A 16620-nucleotide genomic window follows, 5' to 3' on the forward strand; every position below is an offset into this window, starting at 1 on the left:
AAAATAATGTACAAACCGAATCCAGTACTTGCAACATTTTTGCTATCCCCAAGATACATAAGAATCGACATCCAGTCCCGGGACGACCATCGTTTCCGGAAATGAAAGTCTGTGTGAGGGAATAAGTGGCTATGTCGATGAGGTGATATCCCATTTGTCCCCAGTCTGACATCACATCTGAAAGATACAAAAGATGTTTTGACAAAGCTAGAAAATATACACGTTGAAAAAGAACATCATTGGCGAGCTTAGACGTAGAGGCTCTATATACTAGCATACAGCACCCTGAGGGTCTGAGAGCAGTAAAACACTATTTGGATACAAGAGGTATCCAATACAAGGATCATAACCAGTTTGTTCTATCACTATTAGAATTTTTACTCACTCACAATTATTTCGTTTTGACGGAGATTTTTATTTACAGATAACCGGCCACCCGCGATGGGCACGAAATGTGCGCCTAATTTCGCGAATCTTTTTTTAGGGTGGTGGGAGGAACAAATAGTTTTTTCAGAAGCACACAGTCAATTCACTCAACATATCACGTACTGGGGTCGTTACATCGACGACGTGATAATACTCTGGGAAGGCACGCAAGAAGAATATTACAAATTTGTTAAAATTCTCAATGTTAACACCATAGGTCTTAAATTCACAGGTGAAATTAATAAGAACAGACTAAATTTCCTTGATATAGCTCTCAGCCTCTCAGAGGATGGAACTATAATAACAGAAATTTACAGAAAGCCCACGTCAAGCAATAGCCTCCTCACTGGTCAAGCTACCATCCAACCTCACTAAAAAAAGGAAATCCCAGTAGGCCAGTATATTTAGAGCAAGAATTAATTGCTCAACTGAGGATGGCTTCAAACATGAAAGTCAAACATTATATAAAAAGTTTTTAGAACGTGGATACCCAAAAAAAGTGCTACATAAAGCTATCGAAAGGCAAAAGAAGTAGATCGTGGCGACTTACTACAAGATCGCAAAAAGGAGGGTACCGAAAAAATAGTGCGTTGTATAGGCACTTACGATATTAAACATCAAGAAGTAACATTCTGAAAAAATATTGGAATGTTTTTAAGAATGATGAGGATATACAGAAAGTGATTAACACCATACCCTTCCATTACATACCGACGAGGACCAAACCTCAGAGAACAGCTTGTGCACAGCCATTTTCAGTGGAATTATCAACACACAGAAAAGACCACATGGCTAACCACAAAAGGATCCTATCCTTGTGGAGATTGCCAATTCTGCAGTAAGATGCTAGCTTGTAAAGAATTTGAAAATCCGGTTGATCAGAAAAAGTACAAAATTTCCCAGTATATAAATTGCAAGACAACAGGGGTCGTTTACGCCATACAATGCGGTTGCCCCAAAATATACGTGGGAAAAACAGTACAACAACTCCGAAGAAGGGTTTCAAAACACTTTAGTGATATCAACCTAAAAACGGATACTACATTATCCAGACATGTACAAGCAGAACATAGCGGAAAAAGCGACAGCTTAAAAATATCGGGAATAACAAAAATAAAATCAGGCCCGAGACAGGGCGACATAGACAAAAAATTACAGCAGGAAGAAACTCGCTGGATATATAGAATAAAAAGCCTCACACCCCAAGGTCTAAATGAAGGCTTCACTTACGCATCATTCCTGTAAAAATATATGAAAATAACTAAAAGACAAGGAACACAAAAATGTATAAATATAGGAGAAATATATGTTATCTAACTGTATTAATAAATCATGGAGCAGTGGCTAAAAAATCAAATAAAGCAATAATGAATACAACAACAAATATAGGAAAAAAATCAAACAATAAATAATAAATATAGCAAAAATGTAATTATTGCCTCACTTTTCATCTCATCTGGAATCGTAGACTGGGATTCTGACAGATAAACCAAAAATAAATAAACGTTAGATAAAATTACCAATCATGTCTCCCACTAAACATTTAAAATCACTAAAATAATTTAAAATAAATAAAAATAAATAAAAATATATTAAAAAAAATAATAATAATTTTAAAAAAAATACAATTAACACAAGAAAAATTTCACAAAAGTTTATATAAACTAAAGAAAGTGATCATTAATGAATAAAGATTAATTATAAAGTAAATAGTAAACACACTATGGTAAGCATATGAGCACAATAACACCTGTTTTCACTGCCACAATACACTGTCATTTTTATATATTTCTAATAAATTAAAAGATGAAAATATATATATCTAAATAAACTTGTTTTTGTTAAGCATTAATTAACCACAACAAACTGTGGTAAATCAATAAACAAGCATATAAAATTCATAATTATAAGAGACAAGTAGAATTCATAATCATCACCAAATAAATACACAAAAATCAACAATTCACAATCAATAGAGACATACTGATTCCCATTTATGCCTAAAAGCAATAATATAGTGGCAGGTTTCGAATAAAACTGAATAATTCATAAAAACTAGCAAGCACAGTGATAAAACAATATCTAGAAATCAGTAGGTATGAACACCCAGACGGTAATTCTAATACTAACAATCAATGAAAGAATAGCCAAATCATAGGCCTAAAAGAATAGAGACTAGTCAGATCAGAAAAGGAACAAGCTCCACGATCTAAGTCAAAAGACATGCACACAACCGGCCGAAGAATACCAACAAGGCCGGTCATAAACTGAAAACAGTTTTATAATCTAAGTCAAAAGACATGCGCGAAACTTGACCACATATCGCGAGAAGACGGATGTCAGCATCAACCTAATCAAAACAGCCATACAGATCTCAGGTACCAAGAAAGCAAGCTCTAACAAGCACAGTGATAGGTTGAGCTCACGCAACGTCAACAAATTGGAGGTAATAAATAATACAGCCACACACGAACTCCGTGCAAACTGCCCGATCCCCTGATGACGCCATGGACATGGCGAAACATGTCGGGGAGCAGTAATTAGATTTTAGACTCCAGGACATCCAGAGGCTAATGCTAAAGCGCCTGACTAACATAGTGACAGCCTAGAAAGGCACTCCGCTGGCACTAGCATCATAAGCTAATAGAGCAAGCCGCAAACAGCGGGATTACAGACAGTAGGGATAGGAGATAGGCTGTCATGAATAGTCAGCCACTAAGGCAGCAAGACTATAGCAATAGCACCACTAGCAGACAGCAGTGTGAATAGCAGCAGCACTATAGGATCAGTTATAGGACTTAGATACTCTGTGAAACCAATAAGCCAAAGGCAGTGAATGTTGCAATATACGGCCACAGTAACCAGCCTAAGACAAATAGTAGCAAGCAGTTAAGTTCTCAAGTATTCAACTGCTTGAGCAAATAAACATCAGCTACAACTGCCTATATTTCACAGGAAAAAGGGTACAAGTAAAGTATCCATACAGCTATTAGCATGAATAAATAAAGGCTAACCATATAATAGTAACTGCCAATAATTCACTACCGCTGCATCAATAGTGTCAAAAAGAAATAAAAAACAGAAGCACACACTTGGATGTCCAGAGATAGTTTTATTTAGTAGGTTAGATAAAAACTGTTCATTATTTATTATTAATAAACAAATTAAAAGCTAAATTTTAAATCAATAAAAATAAAAACACAAATGCACATGTCAAGAGCAGGCAACCAGTAGTCTACGACTAAATGTATATACAATAAAAGTGCCTCTACACGTGCAGGGTATATATGAATGTAATATATATAAAATGATACGCAACTGACAATACTAGCTAATTCCTCAAGCTGATAACATTTGCCAATATCTTCCAGTCAGGAACATATTGGAGCCCCTCATGCACCACGTCATGGTGTCTCAGCAAGCATGGGGTCCTACCACTCAATTTTCCGTGGTGTGTGAACAAGGTCTGAACAGTGCTAGAAATCAACTCACAGCCAGACTCTCACATGCCTCCATAGTGGTATCACCAATGCACTGTGGGGTAGAATAAAGCTGTGAGCCGCACCCACAACAGACCATGTGAGACAGAAGGTTACCAACAAAAGTGGCACATTCCATACACATAAAGACAAAAACTCACTGAAAAAAGTGGCCTAAACGGGGGGAAATGCTCCAAACCCAGACACTGTAGCGTGTCTATAACCGGGGGAGCAATTCCTCCGCATGCGGTCCGCAGATAACAGCAATCCCCAGCAAAAAATGTGTACAATGGAGGATGCCGGGGCGGACCGCATGCACCACAAGAACATCTTACACAAAATGATACATTGTGCAGATGAAAAAATATATACAGTACAGACCAAAAGTTTGGACACACCTTCTCATTCAAAGAGTTTTCTTTATTTTCATGACTATGAAAATTGTAGATTCACACTGAAGGCATCAAAACTATGAATTGACACATGTGGAATTATATACATAACAAACAAGTGTGAAACAACTGAAAATATGTCATATTCTAGGTTCTTCAAAGTAGCCACCTTTTGCTTTGATTACTGCTTCGCACACTCTTGGCATTCTCTTGATGAGCTTCAAGAGGTAGTCCCCTGAAATGGTTTTCACTTCACAGGTGTGCCCTGTCAGGTTTAATAAGTGGGATTTCTTGCCTTATAAATGGGGTTGGGACCATCAGTTGCGTTGAGGAGAAGTCAGGTGGATACACAGCTGATAGTCCTACTGAATAGACTGTTAGAATTTGTATTATGGCAAGAAAAAAGCAGCTAAGTAAAGAAAAACGAGTGGCTATCATTACTTTAAGAAATGAAGGTCAGTCAGTCAGCCGAAAAATTGGGAAAACTTTAAAAGTAAGGGCTATTTGACCATGAAGGAGAGTGATGGGGTGCTGCGCCAGGTGACCTGGCCTCCACAGTCACAGGACCTGAACCCAATCGAGATGGTTTGGGGTGAGCTGGACCGCAGAGTAAAGGCAAAAGGGCCAACAAGTGCTAAGCATCTCTGGGAACTCCTTCAAGACTGTTGGAAGACCATTTCAGGGGACTACCTCTTGAAACTCATCAAGAGAATGCCAAGAGTGTGCAAAGCAGTAATCAAAGCCAAAGGTTGCCACTTTGAAGAACCTAGAATATGACATATTTTCAGTTGTTTCACACTTGTTTGTTATGTATATAATTCCACGTGTGTTAATTCATAGTTTTGATGCCTTCATAGTCATGAAAATAAAGAAAACTCTTTGAATGAGAAGGTGTGTCCAAACTTTTGGTCTGTACTGTACATACACAAATCACTGCATGTGAGAGTCTGGCTGTGAGTTGGTTTCTAGCACTGTTCAGACCCTGTTCACACACCACGGGCAGTTGAGTGGTAGGACCCCATTCCTGCTGAGACACCGTGACGTGGTGCATGAGGGGCTCCGATATGTTCCTGACTGGAAGATATTGGCAAAGTTCTCAGCTTTTAACATCAGCCTGAGGAATTAGCTAGTATTGTCAGTTGCGTATCATTTTGGTGCATTTTTTGCAGTGATTTGTGTATGTATATATTTTTTCATCTGCACAATGTATTATTTTGGGTAAGATGTTCTTGTGGTGCATGTGGTCCGCCCCGGCATCCTCCATTGTACGCATTTTTTGCTGGGGATTGCGTTATCTACGGACCGCATGCGGAGGAATTGCTCCCCCGGTTATAGACACGCTACAGTGTCTGAGTTTGGAGCATTTCCACCCGTTTAGGCCACTTTTTTCAGTGAGTTTGTATTACATTGATGACCTATCCTTTGGATAGGTCATCAGTATCGGATTGCTGGGGAATCCGACACCCGGGACCCAGTGGCATACCTCCAATGGAGACAGAACATACAGCTGCTATAGTGCCCATTGGGAAGGGGGGCCGCAGTGAACCAAAGGCCCTACCCCGTAATTGCGTTCAATATAGTCTCTCTTCCAGCTTCAGTCTAGAATCCCTATCATGAGTTGAGAAAGCTAAAGGACCTGTGATGATTTCATCACAGGTACTGAACATCTAGTAAGGGAACTGCACAGAGAATAGTGTAGTTTTTCAGGTTAGAAAAGTGCATCTGCCAGAACTTGTGATGACATTATCCTCATCATCACAGGTCCTGCACCATCTAGTAAAGGAGTTGCACAGAGAATAATGTAATTCCCATGTTAGAATGGTGCATCTGCCAGGACCTTTGATGTCATCATCGCAGGTCCTTCAACCCCCAACAGCATGGATTAGAACTGAAACATAAGCTCCCCATTGACACTACAATGGAGTGGTAAGAGGAGGTCCTCTCCTTTTCTTTTCATTTGCCCCCTCATTCCCTGTTTTAGTCCTCCTGGTAGTGGAAAATATTTTATCATTCAATATTATGGATGTGTAATAGGAAACATGGAGGGACTTTTATTAGAAATATCAAAATGACCATAAATAATAGGTGTTACCCTCTCACCCACTATAGACCACCAATAATAAAAAATGATGACCTCCTAGATATACTACCAAGAATACAAATCCACCTATGTGTGAATACAATAATGGGCATTGAGAAATCTACACTGTGGGGAATAACAGTGTAAAAGTTTATTCACACCTCATTGTTCTGACATATTTTTTTGCCCTAGCTTTCAAAATTGACACAAACTGTTGTGATTTTGCAGTGGTTATAAAAAAAAATTGTACTAAAAGGTGAGACAACACTGCAAATGTGGAAACCCAATATTGAACCTCCTACTTGTACATTAGCAAATGTCCTTAATCCATGCATTTTAAAGTAAATTGTGTTTTAATAGTGTATTCCTTAATAGCCACCACAGAATCATAATGTATATTTAAAATGTTCATATGCTTTGTAGAACCTTGCCGGATAAACCAAGATATATTAGATGAAAACTTTTTGGAATTTGATCCAAACTATGATTATAAAGTGTACTTTGAGGATGGAGAGATCATTCATTTTATGTGCAAAGCAGGATACACTACTATAACTGAAACAACTGGACTATGTGTTAAAGAAGACATTATCTTCCCTGTTTGCCATGAAATCTGTAAGTAGACATAAAACTTGACATTTTGCTGATCCGAGAATTCTTTGTACCGTAGCTACTTTGAAGGGAGTTTCTGGGAGTTTTACACTGAAGATCTATCCTCTGCATAGGTCATCAGTATCTGATCGCTGGGGATCCGACACCCGGGAACGAATGGCGTACCTCCAGTGGAGTCAGACCACGCAGCTACTATGGGGCCTGTTGGGAAAGGGGGCCCACAGTGAACCAAATGCCCCACCCCCTAATTATGTTCAATTAAGTCTCCCGTCCAGCTTCAGTCTAGGATCCCTATAATTAGTGGAGAAAGCTAAAGGACCTATGATGATGTAATCACAGGTCCTATACATCCACTAAGGGAACTGCACAGAGAATAGTGTAGTTCTCAGATTAGAAAAGTACATCTGCTAGGACCTGTGACGACCTCATCCTCATTAGAGATGAGCAAAGTTCTACAAATTCGATTCGGCTGCTTCGCTGAATGTCACAAAGAAAATCGCTCTGTGACGAATTACTTCATCACAAAGCGAATTTCTTTGTGAATAGCTGGCGCAATGACAGGCAAAGGCGATTGAGCCCCTCAGATGCCGCTGATCGTGGCATCTGAGATGACTATTAAGGGCTGTCAGGGGTTAATCTGTTTAAAAAAAATAATATTTATACTCACCTTATCCATTTGATCGTGAAGAAGCCGCCGCAGCCATCTTAATTGAATATTCAGCACGAAAGCTTGTGCGGTGCGTAATGATGTCATCACGCTGGCTGGCGTGGTCAAGGCTCACGAGATTTCACCACAAAGCACAAGGATATTCAGCTTCCCTGAAACTCAGATTAAATCACTTTGTGAACTTCGATTCACTCAGCATTAATCCTCATTATCACAGGTCCTACACCATCTAGTAAAGGAACGGCACAGAGAATGGTGTAGTTCCCAGGATAGAAAGGTGCATCTGACATGACCTCTGGTGACATCATCACAGGTCGTTCAACCCCCAACAGCATGGATTAGAACTGCACCATGAGCTCTCTATTGACACTAGAATGCAGTGGTAAGAGGAGGTCCTCCCCTTTTCTCTTCATTTTCACCCGTCATTCCCTGTTTTTACTCATATCTCACTCAAATACTGTATAATACTGCAGACAGTTACAACTACCACTACCTCATGTACCTCACAGTGAATATAATATATAACTGGTCACATACATTTGTACACATGCAGTAAGCCGGTTTGGAATAATGCACACTGACGCTATAATATGCAATGACTGGGTCAGGTGTAAAAGATAGTTAAGAGTTTTTATTTGTGACGCCAATTGCAGCGTGCGCAGGGTACAGTCTCAGGGCCCTTTAAGGTGTGGCAACTCACGTACCAGGTTAGGAATGCCAGAGTGGTATAATGTCTCTGTGTAATAATGGTAATAGTGTCAACGGTGTCTCCTACCTTGGTACGGCTGGACTCCTGGATCCTGGCTCACTTGCAATAAATGAGTGTTGCTAGTAGGAGTAATTGAGGAACTTGGTAGCAATGAATGAGATCCAGACTTGGAATATAACTCAAACTGGTCTTTACTGGAGGCAGCATTAATCCACACGAGATACAGCAATAGTCTTGGATCCCAGCAGGTATTGGCAATGTATGGCAGGGATCAATATCTCTTCTGCTTCTATCATGTGCCTGGAGCTCTCTTGCAGGATTAGTTGTCTGCTTATGGCTCTGTAATATGTGGCAGGAATCTATATCTTCTGCTCTGTCTATCTTCTGCTGTGTATGGGACTGACTAGCTGAGGAGGAATTTGGCTTCTCCTGGTCTCTAGATGCTACTCAGTTAGCTCACAGGGAATGGTTCTTTCTGGAGTTCTAGAGGTGCTGCTTGCTTGTCAACTGAAGGCTCAGACTGGGGATGAAGATCTTTGGTCTCAGCCGAGACACGATCCTGGGTTGGGATCCCTAGAACTGGGAGCTCCTACCAGCACAGCCTTCCCCTAGCCGGGGTGGCTGGCACACTAACATTAACTTCCTTTCCTCCCCATGAGGCAGGACATGGGCGAGCCCACTCTGCTCAAAGAGAGGGGAGCTAAACTGGAATGTACTATTCCAATCTAGATATGCTAAACTGAACTAAGGCCCTGCTGACACATTGCTGCAACCTGCTGGTGTACATGGAAATTACAGCAAAGTACATTCAAACAAGGCTTTCAATGCACATTTAGGAGGAATATTAAATAAAATCACATTAGATGACAATGCACATGTTACCAACAAATAGTAGCAGGGAAAAAGAGTTTAGTAACATAACTCTGGGATGTTACACACACTGCATCTATAATGCCTTCTACCTCTCACATGAGTACACTGCTCTATATTATACAGTATAATAGATGCAGTGTGTACAGATATATAGTATATCCAGCAGTGAACTGATATGTAAGTTACAAGGTATAACAGAAGCAGTGTGTACAGATATGTGAAATATACAGCAGTGTACTGATATGTGAGGTATGAGGCAGGGGCGTTGCTAGGGTTTCAAAAGATCTGGGGACCAAGCCCCAATGCATATGGTCCCAGTCAACGCCCCCCTGCCCGCACTAGCACTAAAGCCTACTTGCTTTATTTGCTGCATAGACACTATCAAACATACAGGACTATACAGCAGCACATACCTCTCACATCCAGAGCCTCCCAGGTGACGTCTCCTCTGATGTAGTGCAAAAAAATTTGATTAGACCCTTCAGACTCACAGGTGCAAATCCATGAAGCAAACATAATTACAAAAAACAAAATGGTGTCACGACCATGGTCATGGTCGTGACTCTGGACCCGCATGTGGTTGCCTGCGGTTTGGTAGTGGTCAACTACATGGTGAGAGCTACTTGTTTGTTGCCTCACGTGTGGTTGCCGCTGGCAACAAGATTGTGTTTGGCGGTATAGCATCCTGAGCGGTTGCTAGGCAGCTTGCTGCCAAGTGCATGCGGTAGCTCCTGGTTTGGTTTGTATGGTGTGCACTGTTACACCTTCCGTCACTTGTGGTTGCCCGTGGCAACGTGTAGTATAGTGTCCGTGTGTGGCAGTGTCTCGGCCTGCTGGCTGATTCCCAGGACATGATTGCCACGCATGCCGTTGCCGGCGGTAACTGGTGCGGTGTGATATTTATGTGGGCACTTTCCCAGTTTGTTGTGTATGAGGTTTAGTTATGTATGCACTTTCCCTTTAACCCCTTAAGGACTCAGCCCTATTTCACCTTAAGGACTTGGCCATTTTTTGCAAATCTGACCAGTGTCACTTTAAGTGGTGATAACTTTAAAACGCTTTGACTTATCCAGGCCGTTCTGAGATTGTTTTTTCGTCACATATTGTACTTATGTGAAATTTCAAAGTTTCAGTTTCTCTACTTCTGTAATACATAGTAATACCCCCAAAAATTGTGATGACTTTACATTCCCCATATGTCTACTTCATGTTTGTAGCATTTTGGGAATGATTTTTTTATTTTTTGGGGATGTTACAAGGCTTAGAAGTTTAGAAGCAAATCTTGAAATTTTTCAGAAATTTACAAAAACCCAATTTTTAGGGACCACTACAGGTCTGAAGTCACTTTGCGAGGCTTACATAATAGAAACGGCCCAAAAATGACCCCACTATATAAACTACACCCCTCAAGGTATTCAAAACTGATTTTACAAACGTCGTTAACCCTTTAGGTGTTGCACAAGAGTTATTGGCAAATGGGGATTTCATTTTTTTGCCTAATTTTCCATTTTAACCCATTTTTTTCCACTAACAAAGCAAGGGTTAACAGCCAAACAAGACTGTATCTTTATTGCCCTGACTCTGCCGTTTACAGAAACACCCCATATGTGGCCGTAAACTACTGTACGGGCACACAGTAGGGCGTAGAGGGAAAGGTGCGCCGTATGGTTTTTGGAAGCCAGATTTTGCTGGACTGTTTTTTTGACACCATGTCCCATTTGAAGCCCCCCTGATGCACCCCTAGAGTAGAAACTCCATAAAAGTGACCCCATCTAAGAAACTACACCCCTCAAGGTATTTAAAACAGATTTTACAAACTTTGTTAACACTTTAGGTGTTTCACAAGATTTAATGGAAAATAGAGATACAATTTCAAAATTTCACTTTTTTGGCAGATTTTCCATTTTAATAATTTCTTTCCAGTTACAAAGCAAGGGTTAACAGCCAAACAAAACTCATTATTTATGGCCCTGATTCTGTAGTTTACAGAAACACCCCATATGTGGTCATAAACCGCTGTACGGGCACACGGCAGGGCGCAGAAGGAAAGGAATACCATACGGTTTTTGGAAGGCAGATTTTGCTGGACTGGTTTTTTGACACCATGTCCCATTTGAAGCCCCCCTGATGCACCCCTAGAGTAGAAACTCCAAAAAAGTGCCCCATTTTAGAAACTACGGGATAGGGTGGCAGTTTTGTTGGTACTAGTTTAGGGTACATATGATTTTTGGTTGCTCTATATTACACTTTTTTGTGCAGCAAGGTAACAAGAAATAGATTTTTTAGCACGTTTTTTTTTTGTTATTTACAACATTCATCTGACAGGTTAGATCATGTGGTAATTTTATAGAGCAGGTTGTCACGGACGTGGCGATACCTAATATGTATACAATTTTTTTATTTATGTAAGTTTTACACAATGATTTCATTTTTAAAACAAAAAAAATGTTTTAGTGTCTCCATAGTCTAAGAGCCATAGTTTTTTCAGTTTTTGGGCGATTATCTTAAGTAGGGTCTCATTTTTTGCCGGGTGAGATGACGGTTTTATTGGCACTATTTTGGGGTGCATATGACTTTTTAATCGCTTGCTATTACACTTTTTGTGACGTAAGATGACAAAAAATGGCTTTTTTTACACCGTTTTAAAATTTTTTTTTTTACGGTGGTCACCTGAGGGGTTAGGTCATGCAATATTTTTATAGAGCCGGTCGATACGGATGCGTCGATACCTAATATGTATACTTTTTTTTATTTATTTAAGTTTTACACAATGATTTCATTTTTGAAACAAAAAAAATCATGTTTTAGTGTTTCCATAGTCTAAGAGCCATAGTTTTTTCAGTTTTTGGGCGATTATCTTGGGTAGGGTATGATTTTTGCGGGATGAGATGACGGTTTGATTGGTACTATTTTGGCGTACATGCGACTTTTTTGATCCCTTTTATTACCTTTTTTGGGAAGTAAGGTGGGCAAAATTTCAATTTTCTCATAGTTTTTATTTTTTTATTTTTATGGCGTTCACCGTGCGGGGAAAGTAACATTACCGTTTTATAGATCAGGTCGTTACGGACGCGGCGATACCTAATATGTGTAGTGTATTTTATTTATATTTTTATTCAGTGATAAATGTTTTTTTTTTTTTTATCTTAACTTTTTTCACTTTTTTTTTATTTTTTTGACCCAGACCCACTTGGTTTTTGAAGATCCAGTGGGTCTGATGTCTGTATAATACAGTACAGTACAATATATATTGTACTGTACTGTATTTTACTTACACTTTGTCTGAACAGATCTCTGCCTTTAGCACAGATCTGTTCAGCACCATGGACAGCAGGATGCCTGAGACGGCGTCCTGTTGCCATGGGAACCTTCCCCGTCTGCTCAGTAGTTGTCAGAACTTTGCAGACGGGGAAGGGTAAGGACGGGGCTGTCGGGGGGCTGTCTGGGGGCTCTCTCCCTCTCCCATTGGGGGGTCTGCAAAGGCACAGCAGCCCCCCGATGGGAGAGGGAGGGAGCTCCCTGAGCTGTTAACCTTTTCCATACAGCGGTCCGTACAGACCGCTGTATGGAAAGGGTTAAACGCTGACATCGCTTCACCGATGTCAGCCGTTTATACCAGGGTGTCAGCAATGTGCTGACACCCTGGTTTACCCACTGTCCACCAACGATTATTCAAGGGGAGGCGGGCGGGGGATCGCGATCCCGCCTGCCGCACCGCCCGCCTCCCGCACCTCCCGCACCGCCTGCGACACCCCCCCTGCACCACCCGCCCCCATAATATCATTCAGGGGTGCAGGGGGGGGGGGTAATAAAACTTTATTTCGGGCATTTTAAAGTTTGATCCGCGGGGATCAGAATCGGCTAAAAGTGCAGCAAACCGCAGGTCTGAATTGACCTGCGGTTTTCTGCGATCGTCGATACGGGGGGGGTCAAATGACCCCCCCCTGCATTGTTACGGGATGCCGGCTGAATGATTTCAGCCGGCATCCCGTTCCGATTAACCCCCGCGGCGCCGAAATCGCGAATTAAAGCCATGATGTACCGGTACGTCATGGGTCCTTAAGGATTCGGGACCCATGCCGTACCGGTACGTCCTAAGTCCTTAAGGGGTTAAGTGGTTTCACTTCCCTCCTTGGTGTTGGAAGGGTTAATTCCCTTTCCACTGTGTGTCTGTGTGGGTGTGGCCACTTTGGGCTATTTAGCCTCAGTTGAGACCTGATGTCTGAGGGGTACTCCAGCCTTGTTTGTAAGCTGGAGGCACCCTCCTAATCCCTTATACCATCTGCCAGTGAGGGCCACCCTTGTGGTCATAAATGTTTATATGTGATGTTAAGTTGATGTTGTTTTCCTTTTATGTTTAATGCAGCTATGGATCTGGGTTCCTGTGTGTGTATGTGTGTTTGCTGTGTCCATTTATGTATAGTGTGGACATCAGCTGTGAGCACGGGATCCAGTCAGCAAGGCTGTGGTAGGTAGGTGTGAACTAGTGTAGTTCTCCTGCCATATCCATAGGCTGTTCTTGTTCCTATCCCCTTGCAGCTTGGCCACTTTAGACTCCTGTTTCTCCGTGTCCAGGAGGAACGGGCTGTCTACCCAGCTCCTAGCTCAGGGATCGGCGGAGGGTCAGTAGGGATCCGAGGTTCCTGAGCATGAGCCCTCCTACCATCAAGGTCGGCTCATGCAGCTAGGAGTCAGGGTCAGATTAGGGGTGCGATAGGAGGTGACCTGCTCCCTAATTCTGTGGTCCTGGCCAAGTAGCGACCTACCTTCTCCTGGCATCGCACGGCTGAGGGTTTCCCCCATCCTCAGCCGTGACAAATGGCTGCACACAGTTATATATACAAACAATAGAGCTAAGAAAATTGGGTCATTCTAGATAAAAGTGGTACAATACCGACACTGCCGGTGTTCCTACACTGCCCTGAATATTGTAGGCTTAAAGGGATTCTGTCACCAGGTTTCACCCCCTCCAGATAAAAATATGGTTATGTTCAGCGAGCTTTCACGATTCCTAATGTGGTCTTATAAATGTAATCTGTAGGCTCATTTTGCAAAAAAAAAAACGCTATTACTAACCTGTCATTCAACAAAATAAGGTGCCCAAGGGGATGTAAATGGATCCAAGCTGCCGCCCGCACCCGCCGCCGTTCGTGCCCAGCTCCGCCTTTCCCGACCTCAGCGCCGCCTCATAATCCTGTGTGACGCCTCCGGCTCTCCCTCCCTCCCTCCCCCCTCCTTCTGCTCTAACATCTCGCACGTGCGCACAGGGCTCTGCCTGATGCGCCCATGCGGACTTCTCCGTTCGGCTTCATAGAGCAGAAGGAGGGGGGAGGGAGGGAGAGCCGGAGGCGTCACACAGGATTATGAGGCGGCGCTGAGGTCGGGAAAGGCGGAGCTGGGCACGAACGGCGGCAGGTGCGGGCGGCAGCTTGGATCCATTTACATCCCCTTGGGCACCTTATTTTGTTGAATGACAGGTTAGTAATAGCGTTTTTTTTTTTGCAAAATGAGCCTACAGATTACATTTATAAGACCACATTAGGAATCGTGAAAGCTCCCTGAACATAACCATATTTTTATCTGGAGGGGGTGAAACCTGGTGACAGAATCCCTTTAAGTAAGTTCAAAATGAGGCAGTATATTTAGTGTTAGGGACCCATCTGCGGAAGCCACCTTGACGCCTGGTAGATGGGCCCAACACGTATGTGCGCTAAGAGCTTCCATTACTAATTTATAGTCGGTATTGTACCACTTTTATCTAGAATGACCCCCATTTCTTAGCTCTATTGTTTGTATATATAACGGTGTGCAGCCATTTTGTTTTTTGTCTCCTCTGATGAAGACATTTTTTTTCATCTTCTCTATTCGGCCAAGACAATTTCTTTCAGCAGCGCCTCGTCTCTGCAGAGTGTGACACACAGACATCTTAGCTTCCTCCCTTTTTATTATCATCCCCCAACCTGGAGTCCCCACAGTGTTATCCTGCTGCTTGCTGTGCTCCCCTATACCCCCATATACTATCCTGAAGAAAAATGACTGCCATACAGATAGTCCCCCATAGTAATAGTGCTCTTCAAAGTCCCACCAATAATTCCCGTCTAGAATGCCCTTATTAGTAATACTGCCCCTACAGTGCTCCCGACAGTGATAATGTTCCCCAAGAGTGCCTCCATTAGTAGAAGAGCCCTCCATTATTAATAATGCCCTCACAGAGCCCTCAGTAGAAATAAAGCCCTGCCTATTGTTCCCCCAGCGGTAATAAAGCTCTCTACAGACCCCAATGTATAAGCACTCCTATAGAGCCCCCTGTAGCAATCAGGACCCCTATAATGTCCCCTGTATTTATAATGCCCCCCCTGCAGTGCCCCAATAGTTATAATCCTCCCTGTAGTGCCCTCAGAAACTATTATGCCCCAGCCATTCCAACATATAATCCCATGTAAATAACATCACTCCCTTCCCTTCAGCCCCTCCAATATACAGTCCCATGTAAATAGCTTCCCTCCACATGTAAATAACACCCCTCCCTTCAGCCCTAAGCCCTCACCAGCCGAGTCCCCAAACTTCTAAACCACGCCTCCTGTTCTTTCCCATTAGTTAAGCCACGCCCCATCACCCGCAAAAAAAGGTAGGTGTAGAATTTTCAGACCAGAAAGTGAGCTGGGGGCATCCTGAGGTGCTTCTCTCACCCTCAGTCAGCCACAGAGAGCCACATCTGTGGGCTCTAGTGACTGACTGGAGGTCAGAGAAGCCTGTTACTGAGTCAGTTTGTGCTGGCAGCTCACGCTGAAAAGGAGGACATCCCTGCGTCTGTCCATGCCCTGCGCTGGACGGAGGACAAGGAGTCTGAAATCTGGACTGTCCGGCCTAAAACCGTATGTCTGGCCATCCTACTCACATGTCAGTACAGAGGTGTACATAGAAATCATGGGCCCCCCTAACAAAACTCAGTATTGAACCCCTTCGTCCCCGTTCAAATATACAATACAATATAAAGTGTATATATATATACAGTACAGACCAAAAGTTTGGACACACCTTCTCATTCAAAGAGTTTTCTTTATTTTCATGACTATGAAAATTGTAGATTCACACTGAAGGCATCAAAACTATGAATTAACACATGTGGAATTATATACATAACAAACAAGTGTGAAACAACTGAAAATATGTCATATTCTAGGTTCTTCAAAGTAGCCACCTTTTGCTTTGATTACTGCTTTGCACACTCTTGGCATTCTCTTGATGAGCTTCAAGAGGTAGTCCCCTGAATTGGTTTTCACTTCACACGTGTGCCCTGTCAGGTTTAATAAGTGGGATTTCTTGCCTTATAAATGGGGTTGGGACCATCAGTTGCATTGAGGAGAAGTCAGGTAGATACA

At 42.2% G+C, this 16620-nt stretch overlaps 1 protein-coding gene across 3 annotated transcripts in view; it reads left to right on the top strand.

The window, feature by feature from the left end:
• LOC120979391 (coagulation factor XIII B chain-like) overlaps positions 1-16620 on the top strand; it is a 165189-nt gene that overhangs the window by 139055 nt on the left and 9514 nt on the right. For 2 of the 3 annotated variants that reach the window (XM_040408118.1, XM_040408117.1), the window contains exon 8: positions 6801-6992. In XM_040408118.1, the coding sequence (XP_040264052.1) occupies positions 6801-6992 (192 nt within the window). Of the gene's footprint in view, positions 1-6800; positions 6993-16620 lie in introns of those variants that run through there. The other variant, XM_040408116.1, reaches the window with a different exon arrangement.

Source organism: Bufo bufo, chromosome 9 (assembly GCF_905171765.1).
Source record: "Bufo bufo chromosome 9, aBufBuf1.1, whole genome shotgun sequence".
NCBI lineage: Eukaryota > Metazoa > Chordata > Amphibia > Anura > Bufonidae > Bufo > Bufo bufo.